This window comes from Phyllopteryx taeniolatus, chromosome 21 (assembly GCF_024500385.1).
Source record: "Phyllopteryx taeniolatus isolate TA_2022b chromosome 21, UOR_Ptae_1.2, whole genome shotgun sequence".
In the NCBI taxonomy this organism is placed as follows: domain Eukaryota; kingdom Metazoa; phylum Chordata; class Actinopteri; order Syngnathiformes; family Syngnathidae; genus Phyllopteryx; species Phyllopteryx taeniolatus.
Genome location: NC_084522.1, coordinates 14,485,621 through 14,499,478, shown reverse-complemented (window position 1 = coordinate 14,499,478; position 13,858 = coordinate 14,485,621). Strand labels below are relative to the sequence as shown.

Sequence of the window (13,858 nt, the reverse complement as noted above, 5' to 3'; positions counted from 1 at the left end):
TGCAGAATGTTGCAGGGACTTCCCTGAAAAAGAAATTGCTTGGATGGCAGCATATGTTGCTCAAAAACGTGTATGTATCTTTCAGCATTAATGGTACCTTCACAGATGTGCACGTTACCCAATCCAGATGGTCTTTCTCCTCTTTGGCTGGGAGGACACGACATCCATGATTTCCCCCAAAAATCTGAAATGTGGACTTGTCAGAACACAGCACACTTTTCCACTTTTGCGTCAGTCCGTCCCAGATGAGCTCAGGCCTGGAGAAGCTGGCAGCGTTTCTGGGTGATATATTTACATGGTAGAGTTTGACTTCAGATTTGTAGAAATAGTGAGGAACTGGGGTGGCACGGTGGGCGACTGGTTAGCACATCTGCCTCACAGTTCTGAGGACCGGGGTTCAAATCCCGGCCCCGCATGTTCTTCCCGTGTCTGGGTGGGTTTTCTCCGGGCACTCCACATCTGAGAGCTCTTTCCAATTAACCTGTTCACCTGTGGAATGTTCCAAACAGGTGTTTCTTGAGCATTCCTCAACTTTCCCGGTCTTTTGTTGCGCCTAAACTTTTTTGGGAATATATGTTGCAGGCATCAAATTCAAAATGAGAGAGTATTTGCGCAAAAAAACAAAACTACCATTTATCAGTTTGAAAAGTAAATATCAAATATCTAATCATTGTATTCTTTTTATTTACATTTTGCACAATGTCCCAACTTCATTGGAATTGGGGTTCGGACGTTATAAACAATTACTATAGGCAATTATTAAAGGACCAATCTAATACTGTGAATATACGCACTTATTCCATAGTTCTGTCCGCAGAAAGGATGTCCCCCTAAAATACGCTCAGTATTCATTTCAGGTCTTTTTTTTCTGACGGCAGACTTAGATTTTCGGCTAGATTGTTGACCGCCTACATTGAGGTCGAAAACCTGCGTGAGTCACACATCGGCCTGCTGACATCAGCGACAGAACGACGCGCACATTTCCTTAGACTGTCATATTGCATAGTACATGTTCTTGGTGTCTTCACATATCAAAAGTATTCGTCTGTCCCCACTTCGTCTGCTACAGTATTTTTATGCAACATTAACCTGCACATTTCGCTCCTGAAATCCCTTCATGGTCTTGAGATTTCATTGTACCCTTCACAGATAAAACACACTCTGTGCTGGAAGCAGCAAAGCATTCTGAGAAGATAAGCAAACCTCCTCCATTTTTTTCACAGTAGGTACAGTATTCTTTTCTTTGTATGCTTCCTTTTTGTGTCTGCATAGGTTATATTGAGCTGACGTTACTTGCCAAAAATTTCTATTTTTGTCTCATCTGTCCAAAGGACATTCTTCCAGAAGCTTTGTGGCTTGTCAATATGTATTTTGGCAAACTCTAGGCTTGTCAGTTTCAAGTTATTTAGTGACCATTGCCGTTTTTTCTTTCTTTAGCAAAAGGGTAGCAGCAAATTTGTCTATGTGTGGAAATTCCATATCGGCACCTTTATCCAGATCCTCAACAGAAATGAATAGGTTCTTAATTGAACCACACACCACCCCTTTACAAAGTACTATTTACTGTTAACAATACTGCTGCAGAAACATTCTTAGAAAAAAGCAACATGCTTCTCTTAATAGTTTGTTTCTTTAGCTTTGCCGAGTCAGAAATTCATCCGATCGTATGACTGGTTGGGAGCTGCCAATCGCTCCTCCCTCCCTCCCTCCCTCGTTTACACAGCGTGACTAACGACACCCGAAATGAGTTAAAACACCAGCGATTCAAAGGTCAATTGGCTGACTTGAGATTGGCATTGAAAAAGGCTTAATTGGGTGATTTTGTGTTCCATCTTTTTTTATTCAAGTGACAAACACCATACATAAAGCAGTATAAAATGGCCCTCATCTATTTGACTAATTTGCATGCAGATGCTCTACAACAGCATTTGGGGGATTTGGTGGGTCACTGCCCCACCTGGCAACACAGCAAGCAAATTCTAAGATCAAAAAGGGAAAATAAATTCTTCAGTACACACCCTTTGCCAGATGTGCACCAAAATGTGCCACTCCTCCGCCAAGTTTCATGGGAATCGGTTATTTGTAGTTTTTGCAAAATCCCGATACCTAACTAAATAACCAACGGCAATCATAACATGAGCTGTCACTTTCAAGCTTGGCGAGAGAATGTTTAAATTGAATTCAAAGTCTTTTAAGACAACATGACTAACACAGCACTCGTGCATCGGAAGTTTGTGTGAATAAGAGCCTGTTAAAGTTTGCTTCAGCGCTTTGGCTGAACAGAGCTAAGCTGCAGCCAAAATCACCAAGCTGAGCTCCAATTCCAGTCAAACACATTCACTCCCTTCAGCTGTTCTACTGTAACACACAGGATGGAATTAATTCTGCATATCCTGCTGTGACCGACAATCTGAAGAGTCAGGTGGCTTGGTTTCACTCCAGTGCATATGAACACCCAAGGGACCGAGGTTATGGAATCATTGCTCACCCAAAAATATGAAAGAAGGTGCCCCATGACCTATGACTGTGCAAAATTGGGGGGGGGGGGGGGGGGGAGACCATCTATTCTGCCTGGGTGCCGCTGGGGGATCATTGATGATTTACACTTCTACTACAGACTACTTGAATGCGAGTGAACAAAAACAGGATAGCAAACTATTCATACATGGCCAGACCTGCATGAAAACACTCTAGAGCTAATATTCTCTAGAAAATGTCCACAAAACAATTATTGTCAGTGTTGAGGTGTGTTTAAATGTGTGAGGACTGACAAAAACAACTTCAGCTAGCACATACATGGAGCATGAATGTGTTCATATTTGACTGGCAGATGGAGGAGATGTTGAGGCGTTACATTGCTCAAACCCAGAATTACTGACCTGCATGTGTTGGCAATACAAAGGTCACTAAGTCAAAAATGAATGCCATTTTTTTTTTTTTTTTTTTTTACTCGAGTGATACCTTATCATTCAAAATGCAACAAAGGTTATAAAAAGTGGGATTCTGCCCAAAATTTGGACATCGCATCGTGTCATTATGTGTGACATGACACAAGATCTCAGAATATCGCGTAAGAGTTCAGCAAATCGATTTTACTTAAGCTCAGTTCAGCCACCATCAAAGAAATACATTCACAAATGTTTTGCCTTTTGACTGTTTTTGTGTGTGAGTGTGTGTGTGTGTGTGTGCGTGTGTGTGTGTTTAGAAGAACATGGACCACTTGCAGGTATCCAAAAAAGTCCAGAAGAGCATGGGTCATTTTCATATAATTTGATGATCCGCGGTAAAGATCTGGTCCACTGAATTTCCTTCATCGTTAATCAATTATTTTTACTGTCATTGAAGCGGTAATAATTGTTTCTATGAAAACAACTATTCTAAAGTGACATTGTATTTTGTTCTTTCTTGAAAATAGTGTCATCATGTCCGTAAGGAAGAAAGAGGTCTTTCTTCGCAATTATTTTTCATTGTGTTCATTTCGATTGCTACTGGTAGTAGCTGTACTCGGACTCTGCATCGGTGCGTACTTACTTGAGAGTGAATAGTCGTACTGACACGGGTCTGAAAAAAGTATCAAGCATCCCTAATGATAGTGACAAGGTTAACTCCGTCTCCGTCATTTCTTATGAGCAAATGTGATTTGAAATCTGAATAGATTGTATGCATCGGGAGCATTATTTTGTAAGTGTAAAGACTCTGCCTTCTTGTTAATGATCCGTGTTCAAGGGCATCCAATGCTTATGAGGACTGAGCATTTTACAGGACAATCCCGCGCAGTCTGTTTGTGTGGCACATGGTAGGAGAACCTCACGCCTGTGTGAGAAAGAACGCAAAGGTGATTTATGCCAGCTGGATGTACGTCATTCAGCAGGCATCAAGTCAGCTGTCTGGGATGGCAGCTATTAGTGTGTCGTCTGATGCAATATTTGTGGCAAGAGGAAAGAAACAAATAACATGTAACAATGTGGTTAGTGTGGAGAGGCAGTTTCCTATTACACATAAAAAGAATGCAGTCTTTTCAGACTTGCATAAATCCTGCATGTCTGTCCTTATTTGTATTAATTGTCACTGGAGCTTCATTAATCGCCATGTCACTTGAAGAAATATGCATTTGTTCATTCCTCGGATGAACGGGGAAACACTACAGTGCTATTTCCACCGACCCTACTCTCATCTCATGTCAAAGTTTGGACTTGGAGATGTGTGTCATCAGTGCAGCGCTGAAGATGCGCTCAAAACATCACATGCACCAGCTTGAAGTCAAAGGGTTCAATAGAATCCCGAAAGAGAGTGTGCTGGAGAGCAGAAACAGACAACATCAGCTGGGAAGACCGGAACAAAGTCATCTAAATGTCAAAGGTCGCTGACTAGGAGTTAATGGATGAAAGAGGACCTCCACGTTTGTGGGCAGACTTTGGAGGCGCTGTCTCATGCATCCATATCATTAGGAAACCAAGCATGCATCACAACTTCCTCCTCAAGATGTTTTGTAACGGATCACACACATTCTTTCATTCCTTCTGGGTTTTCCGGGTTTAATCCTCGTGCAGTGGACAGGTCAGCAAACTCAGTGTTTTCCAACCTGTGTTTTGTCCTGTGTAATCTCTTGGGTTTTTCCCCTCTTGTGCGATTCATTTATGCAGGTCTGAACACTGCCATTGTGCTTGGGCACAAACCAAAACAACTCACGCTGTGACCCTTGGGTGGCCTCGTCTTTCTCAAATTGGTTGTTTGTGGTGAGAACGTCATCAGACCTCAATCCAAACAATCTGGGAGGCTTAATCAGCAAGTTTGAGCTAAATGGTTCTTTTGGTCAGGCTGACCTTGCATGCACAAAAGCTGATAACCATTAGGACTTGGGTCATGGGCGCACAACCGTACAATAAGTATCAAACTGTATGAAGTGCAACTGTTTCTTAAATTAAGCACTTGCACTTGTCTGTTCAAAACAACCACATTGCTTCACCTTTCAGTCCGCTAGCTTAATGCTAATGCTGAAAGCATCTATTTTGCGGAGCTATAACCCTTTAAACAACGGCTTGAACACAAACGGTGCAGCAACCCCGACGATATAACAGTACTCACAGTCATATATTCTTTATCTTCTGCGAAGAATGACTAATATTAGTGCCGTGCTGATGAACGAGCGCGAAGTTTGGCTTCTCAATGAACATTATACGCACCCGTCTGTCTTATACTGTCCCCAAGTGGCCAAGGCGGGCACCGCGCAAAGAACTGCACAATGGCCATTCAATTGATGCAGTGTGACAAAAATGGCCAAGGTGTGAATGTACATGTACAGCTCTACCTACCATGCGCTAAACAACATTCGTGTCAACATTGTTAAAGGCCTTACATGGTCACCTCAAATGCAGAAACTCATATTAGTGCGAAAGCCCTTCTTATTCTACCGGGGCAAATACTGTTAAGTCTTTAATGGCAGATTGTATCAATGCGTTGGTTTAACTGGAATGGATGAAAACCTTTTTGAAAGTGCGTCTGTCTTGTCTGGCCCGTGGTGTGGACTGCTTTGGCAGCCATCACCCTCCTTTCCCAGACCCGTCACCTCGCCTCATGACATCATTTTTCATGCTCTGAGCAGAACATTGACGTTGAAACTCAGGCTGTTTTCCCCTCTCTGTCGTCGTTGTCAGGTAGCATGTAAGAGACCCTTGTCATGCTAGGCCATGTTCATTGGAGGAAAGCCTTTGGCATAGGAACAAATGATTGAGCAGGCATGTAGAACTTTTGAATCCGAATGTTTTCACCTCTCGGAGCAAAGTGGCATGGGCTCTTGTTCCTCTGGCTACACCCACTGGGTTGGTATTTAAGCTAGAGTCCCCCACCATCCTTCTCATCAGTCAGCTCAGGAGCACAACAAGACCCAGCCTCTTGCCACAGGAACCGATACAACATCAAACCGAGTGGACACCAGCTCCTGAATAACCATGTCTGTGGAAACTCCAGCAATGTTCTCTCTTCTTCTGCTCATAGTCTCATCGGTAAGTTTCATTTCAGCAAATCATATCATCAAAGTTACCGGCAAAGAGTCATATTAGGTATAAGTGCATCACTGTATTAATGTGTAAACATACTATATGACATCTACTGCACCTAATCGTAGGATCTGAAAGTTACTAATTGTCGGTGGAAGTAAATTACATTATTTCCCACATGTATGTATATAATAAAAATACTGTACTGTATTCAACTGAAGAATCAAAACATTAAAAGCATGCACCAACGTGAGTGCAGTCCGACGTCGCCCTCTTGTGGCAATCTTTACATGTGTTAAACGACGGCAAAATATATGACACAGCCTTTTTTTTTTTTTTTTTTTTTTTTTTTTAATGACATGTACTTAGCCTGGACCGTCATTTGCAGTTATTTTGAATTCGAAATCCATGATGACTTTCTAATAAACTCATCGGCCACAACATTAGGTACACCTAAACAGATTCATAGGATGCATTCCAACAGCTTAAATCAACATTTTACAAAGATAATACTGCTCAACGTGGTTTATTGCTTCTAATACTATGCTGTGTTTCAGCCACACTTGAGTGCAAACTATTACAAATACTTTTAAGTTTGATGAAGTGCATGTCAAGTATGTGAAGCGCCAATCTTTGTCTGTTCCTTACTGACCAAAATTCTATATGTCCCACAAATGACCGGTAGTGAAAATATCCACATACTGTACATATTTTGCCTAGTAACGGTAATGTCTTCCCATGGAAAGTGGTTTTCATGCCATTTCCAACACACAGGTCTGCTTGCGGCAATGAATTGAGTTGCCTGCCTTAAATGTTTGTTTTGGTGCAGACAGTGGCCCAGGAGTGCTCGAAGCCCTGTGCCTGCCCCGCAGACGCCCCTCCCTGCCCAGTAGGCACCAGCTTGGTGCTGGATGGCTGTGGTTGCTGTAAAGTGTGTGCCAGGCAGCTGGGAGAGCCCTGCAACCTGCTAGAGCCCTGCGACCACCACAAGGAGCTCTACTGTGACTACGCCCTGCTGAGCGACACTGACACCGGCATCTGCATGGGTAACATTCCTTGTCAACTCTGTGACAGGCCCAGTTTAGTGGTACTTGTACTTAAATGATAAATATTCTTCATGCTATCAAATTCGAGTTTTGTTTTATCATGAAATTGAGTAACGATACAAGCTTCATAAATAAATAGCTTCTAAATTCTTAAGCGGCCACTAAAAAGATCTAACCCTCATATACAGTGAAGTTTACCCTACGTATACTAACGCAACAGCATAATAAAGAAATGCATTTGAAATGTACTCCGTAAACTATATGCATCCTTTTATACTGTGTGATATTATATACTGTATATGATGCGGTTTGAATTTCGGCTCAGACCTTCCCATGTGGAGTTTATTTGTTCTCCCCATGCTTGCGTGGTTTTTCTTTGGGTACGCCGGCTTCTTCTTACTTTCCGAAAACATGCATGTTAGGTTAATTAAAGACTCGAAAGACTCTTTTGTCTAAATGAGCCCTGTGATTGGCTGGCGACCAGCCCAGGTTGTATGCTGCCTATTGCTCAGTCAGTGGTATAGAAAATGGATAGACGTATATATGTGTTATATAATACAAGTATACAAACTGCAGGACAATCACCCTTGTCCTTCTGTGTTTGATCAGTGGCAGTTGGTCAAGTTCTCTATCTCCATATTTGTCCCCAGCTCAAGAAGGTCAGCCATGTGACTTGGGTGGCGTCATCTACCACAGCGGAGAGTCTTTCCAACCGAGCTGCAAACACCAATGCGTGTGTATGAATGGCGAGATCGGATGCGTGCCGACGTGTCCCAGTAACGTCCGCTTACCGTCCCCCGACTGTCCGTACCCTCGCCGCATCCACATCCCAGGAAAATGCTGTGAGGAGTGGGTGTGCGACCAGACACCTCAGGACCACCACTATCAGTCAGTGATGGGCGGTCAGTACCAGCGTTGTCACGTCACACAGCATTCGTTACAAATGCATTGAGACCCTTTTTTTTTTTTTGAACATAGAAGAAGTCAATCTTTTTATTTGCGCCTCTGTCCTTGCAGGAGCTTCTCAGATTCATCCACTGCCCTCTTCACAACCCATCTCGGGAATGAAGGAGGCGCCCCTTCATGGGCTAGAACCAGAGAGTCCAAGAGATAACTGCATAGTCCAGACGACAGAGTGGAGTGAGTGCTCAGCCACCTGTGGAATGGGGGTCTCGTCCCGCATCACGAACGACAACCAGCGCTGTCAGCTGGAGAGACAGACGAGGGTCTGTATGATTCGACCCTGCAACATCCAGCAAGAGAAGGAAATTAAGGTAGGCTAATTTCCAGAGGACAATTACATGCCGAACAGCGGACAAGTTCGGAGGCGCCCTCGGAGTGACAATGTGCCCCTGACAATTTTTGATAAGCCCCCTCCCCTTAAACTAAATGCTACACAGTCAATCAAATATCAATTGTTATGGGTTACTAGAGTTCAAACGATGCCGTATTGATAAGATTAGCGTCTTCTTCCACAGCGGGGCAAGAAATGCGTGCGGACACCGAAAGCCCAGCAAGGGATGCGGTTGGAGTTGTCAGGCTGCACCAGCGCCAGGTTATACAAACCGAAGTTCTGCGGCGTTTGTACCGACAACAGATGCTGCACACCTCACACCACCATCACCGCCGAGGTGGAGTTCCGCTGCCCAGAGGGAGACGTGTTCACCAAAAAGATGATGTTCATCAAGACGTGCTCCTGCCACTTCGACTGTCCACGAGACAATGACATCTTCCTGGCTTCCAACACACGAAGGATGATGGGTGACTACGACCACAACATGTGATCTTGAGAAGGCCTTTTACATTGACTGCATCCTGTCCTCCTTTTGCCCACCATCTGACCACTACACAAGACACAATTTAATCTCGAGATGCCATGTAGGACTAGGATATTTGTTGCTGTAAATGTAGTTTTGAGGACGGTACATCTTGCTTTGAGATGTTATTCTTAAAATGATTCAAAGTAACTGTAATATCTTACTCGATTGAAACGTACACAGTTTGTAGTGTGGAAGACAAAAAGACTATATGGATGAGAAACACTTTAATCAATTTCATTAGTTAATCGGGGCTTAGCACTGACCTCTTAGTCCCCCCCCCCCCCGAATCTTTATTCTTCTACATAACTTGACATTTCGGTCATGCCTTCCACACAGTGCCCCAGTGGAGAAAGCAAAGACCGTGATGAGTTGGGTTTGCAAAATACCCTGGACAGGAACTTGACGTCAAGCCCATAAAAAAAATCCTTTGGGCGGGGGGAGGGGCACTGGAACATTAATCGTCAGTCAGACCCCCTCATTCTACATGACTCACACATCTTCTGGATGAATGTCCAAAAATGACCACAGATACTCTCCAACAGATTGTTGAAGGCCTTACCAGAAGAGTGGAAGCTGTGCTACGATTAGAGGTTCTTGGAGATGCAATGGCAATCATATTGCTATTGCCATTTGGTGAATCCAAAATAGGAAGTACTGTATATAAATGTAAAAACGAAAACCAGTTCATTGGCAGCTTTCCCACCCTTCATACAGATTATTCAATATGAGCCTGAATATCTTTTCCCCATGTCAGGTCACTCTGAAAATGCAATGACATACAGTACATTTTTCTTTTTTTTTTTTTTTTTTTTTTTTATAACCAGAAGTTACAGAACTCATCATTTTATCTTTAGGTGCAAATTGGCTTATCACCTGAGCGGCGCCCTGAAAGATATTACTTTTGTACCATTGACACTTGACTTTTGTTGCTCGAGAACAAAGTTAAAGGTACAAACAGTGCGATGATTAATTGACTCTTATTGACTACTACTGTTTATCCCTGTCTGACAATGTGTTCTTGGGTCTGAAAATGTATGCAGGGTTTGCAGTTAGTGAAAAAGATCATTAGTTGTTGTTGCGGTATATTTGGCCCAAAGGAAAAGCTTTCTGTAAAAACTACAGTATATACAACTGGTAACTGATGGTGTACTTGTACATACAGTGCTCAGTTCCAACTCTGTGTTGGTGTGAACGTGACTTTGAATGGTTGTCTGTCTATGTGCCCTGTGATTGACTGGCGACCAATACGAGGGTGAAGTCTGCCTTTCGCCCAAAGTCGGCTGGTGTAGGCTCTTAACTTGAACAGACGACATTGTCGCATGTATTACTTTTTCCTGTTTAAAATGTCAACAACAAATATTTCCAAACATGGCCACATTTTGGCCACATACAGACAAGTTGTTGGGCAGGTTTGTGTTGATGTGCCCAACTAACAATTGTAATTGACAAAAAGCCACAAGAATGTGGAGATGCTGATAGACTGATAGATTGACTACACACACACACACACACACACACACACACATATATATATATATATATATATATATATATATATATATGTCTTACATTCAGACAATGTTGGGACTCTACAGCATTCATTCAGTGCTTTGTAAAACATTTGTATTTTGTATCTTGACGCACTTGTAGCACAACTAAGTGATTGCTGATACAACTTGATTATTTTCATCTTATTTAAAAAAAAAAATAAAAATACAAAAATACAAAAATAAAACATAAGAAAAGACACATTTGGCAGCCAGCAAATGCATACCTAGTGCGAATACTTTGAGACTGTGTACAGTTTTGTACTATAATTTATGTTTCACGCTGACTGTATTATATTGTTTTAGTTTTTCCACTGTAACCACGACTAAGATTCTAATGAGTTATTGTCCGTTGCACTTTTCTCTTTTTCAATAAACAAAGTATATTTTTATACATACGCTGAACACTTGTTCTTGTGGGTAAATGTAGCAAATGTGGCGTTGTCTGTGTTCATTCTTGTCAGTTCTTCTGCTCCATAAGCAGCAGCTGCAGGTGAAGCAGCAGGAGGAGTATCAATTTGTCTTAAGAATAAAGGCGGTTTCCAATACAAAAAATAATTGAAAAAAACACCGTTTGTTAACAAACAATTATTAACCTACAAAATAAATGTAACTCATGAGCAATTATTTAAGTACACTTTTTGATTTTCAAGCACAGGGTTAATTTTTAAACGGTGCATATTGTTACAGTGGTTTACAGTAATGTTAAGTATACATTTCATGAATAAAATCTCTGCTGTGTTTTTGATGAACACTTTGGCCTACTATGCTACTGTACAATCACTATTAGTCATTATGGTATTATTTTTCAAGGTGGTACTTGGTGTAAACAGTTTGAGAACCACTGTTTTAGAGCACAGAAAATGTAATATCTGTAATAAAACACAATTGTTTCACAATTACAGGGAAGGTATCCACAGCTGCTGTTTAATGCTCGTTTTAGGGAGTCCGTTTAGAAGACCATTACAATAGTCAAGTCTACTTGAGATAAAAGCATGGATGAGCTTCTCTTGGTCTGCTCGGCACATGCAAGCCTTCACTCTGGATAGGTTCTTCAGATGGTAGAAGGCACTTTTAGTAATTGATTTGATACGACTGTTGAAAGTCAGGTCGGAATCTATCAGAACACCAAGGTTTTGGAGTTGGTCTTTGATTTTTAAAGAGAATGACTCCAGGTATTTACTAACAGCAATTCTCTTTTCTTTATTGCCCAAAACAATTATCTCAGTTTTGTTGTGGTTTAATTGAAGAACATTGTGTCTCATCCAGATATTTATCTGTTTTAGAAAGTGACGCAACACCTCAATTGAACTGTAGTCATCTGCAGACACTGCTAGATATAACTGTGTGTCATCTGCATAGCTATGATAGTCAAGATTAAAGTTCTGAAGAATTTGACCCAAGGGTAGCATATACAGGCTGAACAGGAGTACAGTAAATAGTATACAAAGACCTGAACCTGGACCTGAAGTTCCGTAACAAAGTACCGTTTTTTTACAGTATTTCTTGACTTCCCAACACTGCTGTACTGTATTGCGAACCCAGCTGCTACAAGCACCATTCTCTCATTGTGTCAACGAGGAGGATTTGGTGCATAAAAGCCGCTGTGGATGTGAGCGAGGGCGGATGTTGCTGCTGCCTGCCAGCTTTGCTGCAGTGCGATCACCTCATCTGGCCTGCCTGCTCCATCCAGACTGACACAAAGCCTGCAGCTCATCATCCACCCTGCAGGTTATTTTGTCCATAGAGCAGCATCAGCACGTTTGATGCATCCACACACCATGGAGTGCACAGGTATTTAAATGTGTACTCCAACATGACATCGTTTTATATCCTGCAAATACGATCGGAGGAGATAAACTTTTAATTTGGGGTGTAATTTGAAGGTTTTACGTGTTTCCGGTGTTCACGTGAGCTTGACTCAGCAGTGTCGGAGCCGCGGCGACCACTCCCACGCGTAATCGCGGTGCGTGGACGTGGAGAGGAGTCCTCTTGGAGATGTGCTGCCGGCCGGCGAGGATGGTGATTATACTAGCGGGAATGTAAGCTGAGGAGTGGATGAGAACTCAAATTCTCACTGCAGTTGAAGGGAACCAATACCAAAGGTAAATAAACTCTCCACTATCATTCTTTATTATTATTATTATTATTATTTTGTATTTTAACTAGAGCATAACTGCATTAGTTTTGGCTGACAGCTATTATGATGATGATTTATTATTATTATTTAGGATTTTTAGGAGTTGCAGTGGTCAATGGCTCTGATTTATTCATATATGTGCTCCCCCCCCCCCCCTTTGCATGCATTTAATGTAAAATATGTCGGAGTTCAACCTTCACTTCTGTACCAAACCTTTGTAGTCACATAGTTTGTATACTTTCACAACTGTCAAATATAGTTTCTGTATTTAGGCGCTACTGAAATGTTTCATTTTGAGATTTGTTGTAGCCTGATAGTGATCATTATATAGTTTTCATGGTAGCTCAAGCCGACCAAAAATATATATCAAAACTAGTTCATTATGATGTCCAATCCTCAAGAACTGCAGGGATTTTCAATGCTGTATTATTGGGTCGCTACGTCGACTACAGCGTGCATGCGGCTGCGGCACGGCTGATCAAATTCTCAAGTCATGTTCTGTGAGAGCTGTCGTGGCCCACACAGTTTGGCCTGCAGAACTTGCCGGTCCGGTTAGCTCCACACTCCCACAGTGCATCGCTGCCAGTCTGCAAAGAGCGCTGCACTTTAAGGCGGTGCAGACATAATCAAACGTGGATTTTGCAATGGAAATGAAAAGCACAATAGACACTGTCAAAGTTTCACGATTCAACTTTTATACTGCCAGATGTAAATACTGTATGGAGAAGACACTTCAATTGGCATAAATGACGTAAGGATGAATGTTTCACTGCATGTTCTTTAACCCTAATTATTGCCGTTTTCTGCTTGAAAGGAAGGTCAGCCCGCATATTCAGTCGATTTAGTACATTCTACTTTTTAGCCTTCGTCGTGCAAAAGCGAAAATATGTTTACTGCTATTAACATGAAACTATAACGGCAATATTTACTCACCCTTAACTTATGGACACAAATGGGTCCCGATTATCTTTCTGTTTGGGGGAGTCCGACATCAACTCATTATTAAAACCTGCAAGAATAGTGGCGTACCATTAGTAGCCAGGAAGAAATTTGATCAGTGATAATATGATTGGAGATTACTTAAATGTCAAAATCAAATCACCACACATGTTACAAATTATTATGCAAATAATATTTTTCTCTGATTCTCCTAAATCTTCGTTGCAAATGACATCAACTTGAACCAATACAGTATAGTTTGAATGTTTTTAATCAAACTTCCAAATTATAACGCTAAAATAATAATAATAATAATAATAATAATAAAGAATTGCATTCTTTCAAATTATTATGCACAAAAGTGTTTCAA

At 41.7% G+C, this 13,858-nt stretch overlaps 1 protein-coding gene across 1 annotated transcript; it reads left to right on the top strand.

Annotated features, from left to right (window-relative positions):
- The first annotated feature begins 5,844 nt into the window (after positions 1-5,844).
- ccn2b (cellular communication network factor 2b) lies at positions 5,845-10,803 on the top strand. Its single transcript, XM_061760483.1, has 5 exons — positions 5,845-6,002; positions 6,826-7,042; positions 7,693-7,944; positions 8,060-8,316; positions 8,521-10,803. Exons 1-5 carry the CDS (start codon positions 5,949-5,951, stop codon positions 8,824-8,826), a joined length of 1,086 nt encoding a protein of 361 aa, XP_061616467.1. The 5' UTR covers positions 5,845-5,948; the 3' UTR covers positions 8,827-10,803.
- Positions 10,804-13,858: the final 3,055 nt, after the last annotated feature.

What these genes read in the sequence shown, in the direction of transcription:
- ccn2b (XM_061760483.1), top strand. Translation starts at nt 5,949, where the DNA reads ATGTCTGTGGAAACTCCAGCAATGTTCTCTCTTCTTCTGCTCATAGTC. An exon ending in TGACACCGGCATCTGCATGG is followed by an intron (nt 7,043 to 7,692) that starts GTAACATTCCTT and finishes ATTTGTCCCCAG; the next exon opens with CTCAAGAAGGTCAGCCATGT. An exon ending in CTATCAGTCAGTGATGGGCG is followed by an intron (nt 7,945 to 8,059) that starts GTCAGTACCAGC and finishes CTGTCCTTGCAG; the next exon opens with GAGCTTCTCAGATTCATCCA.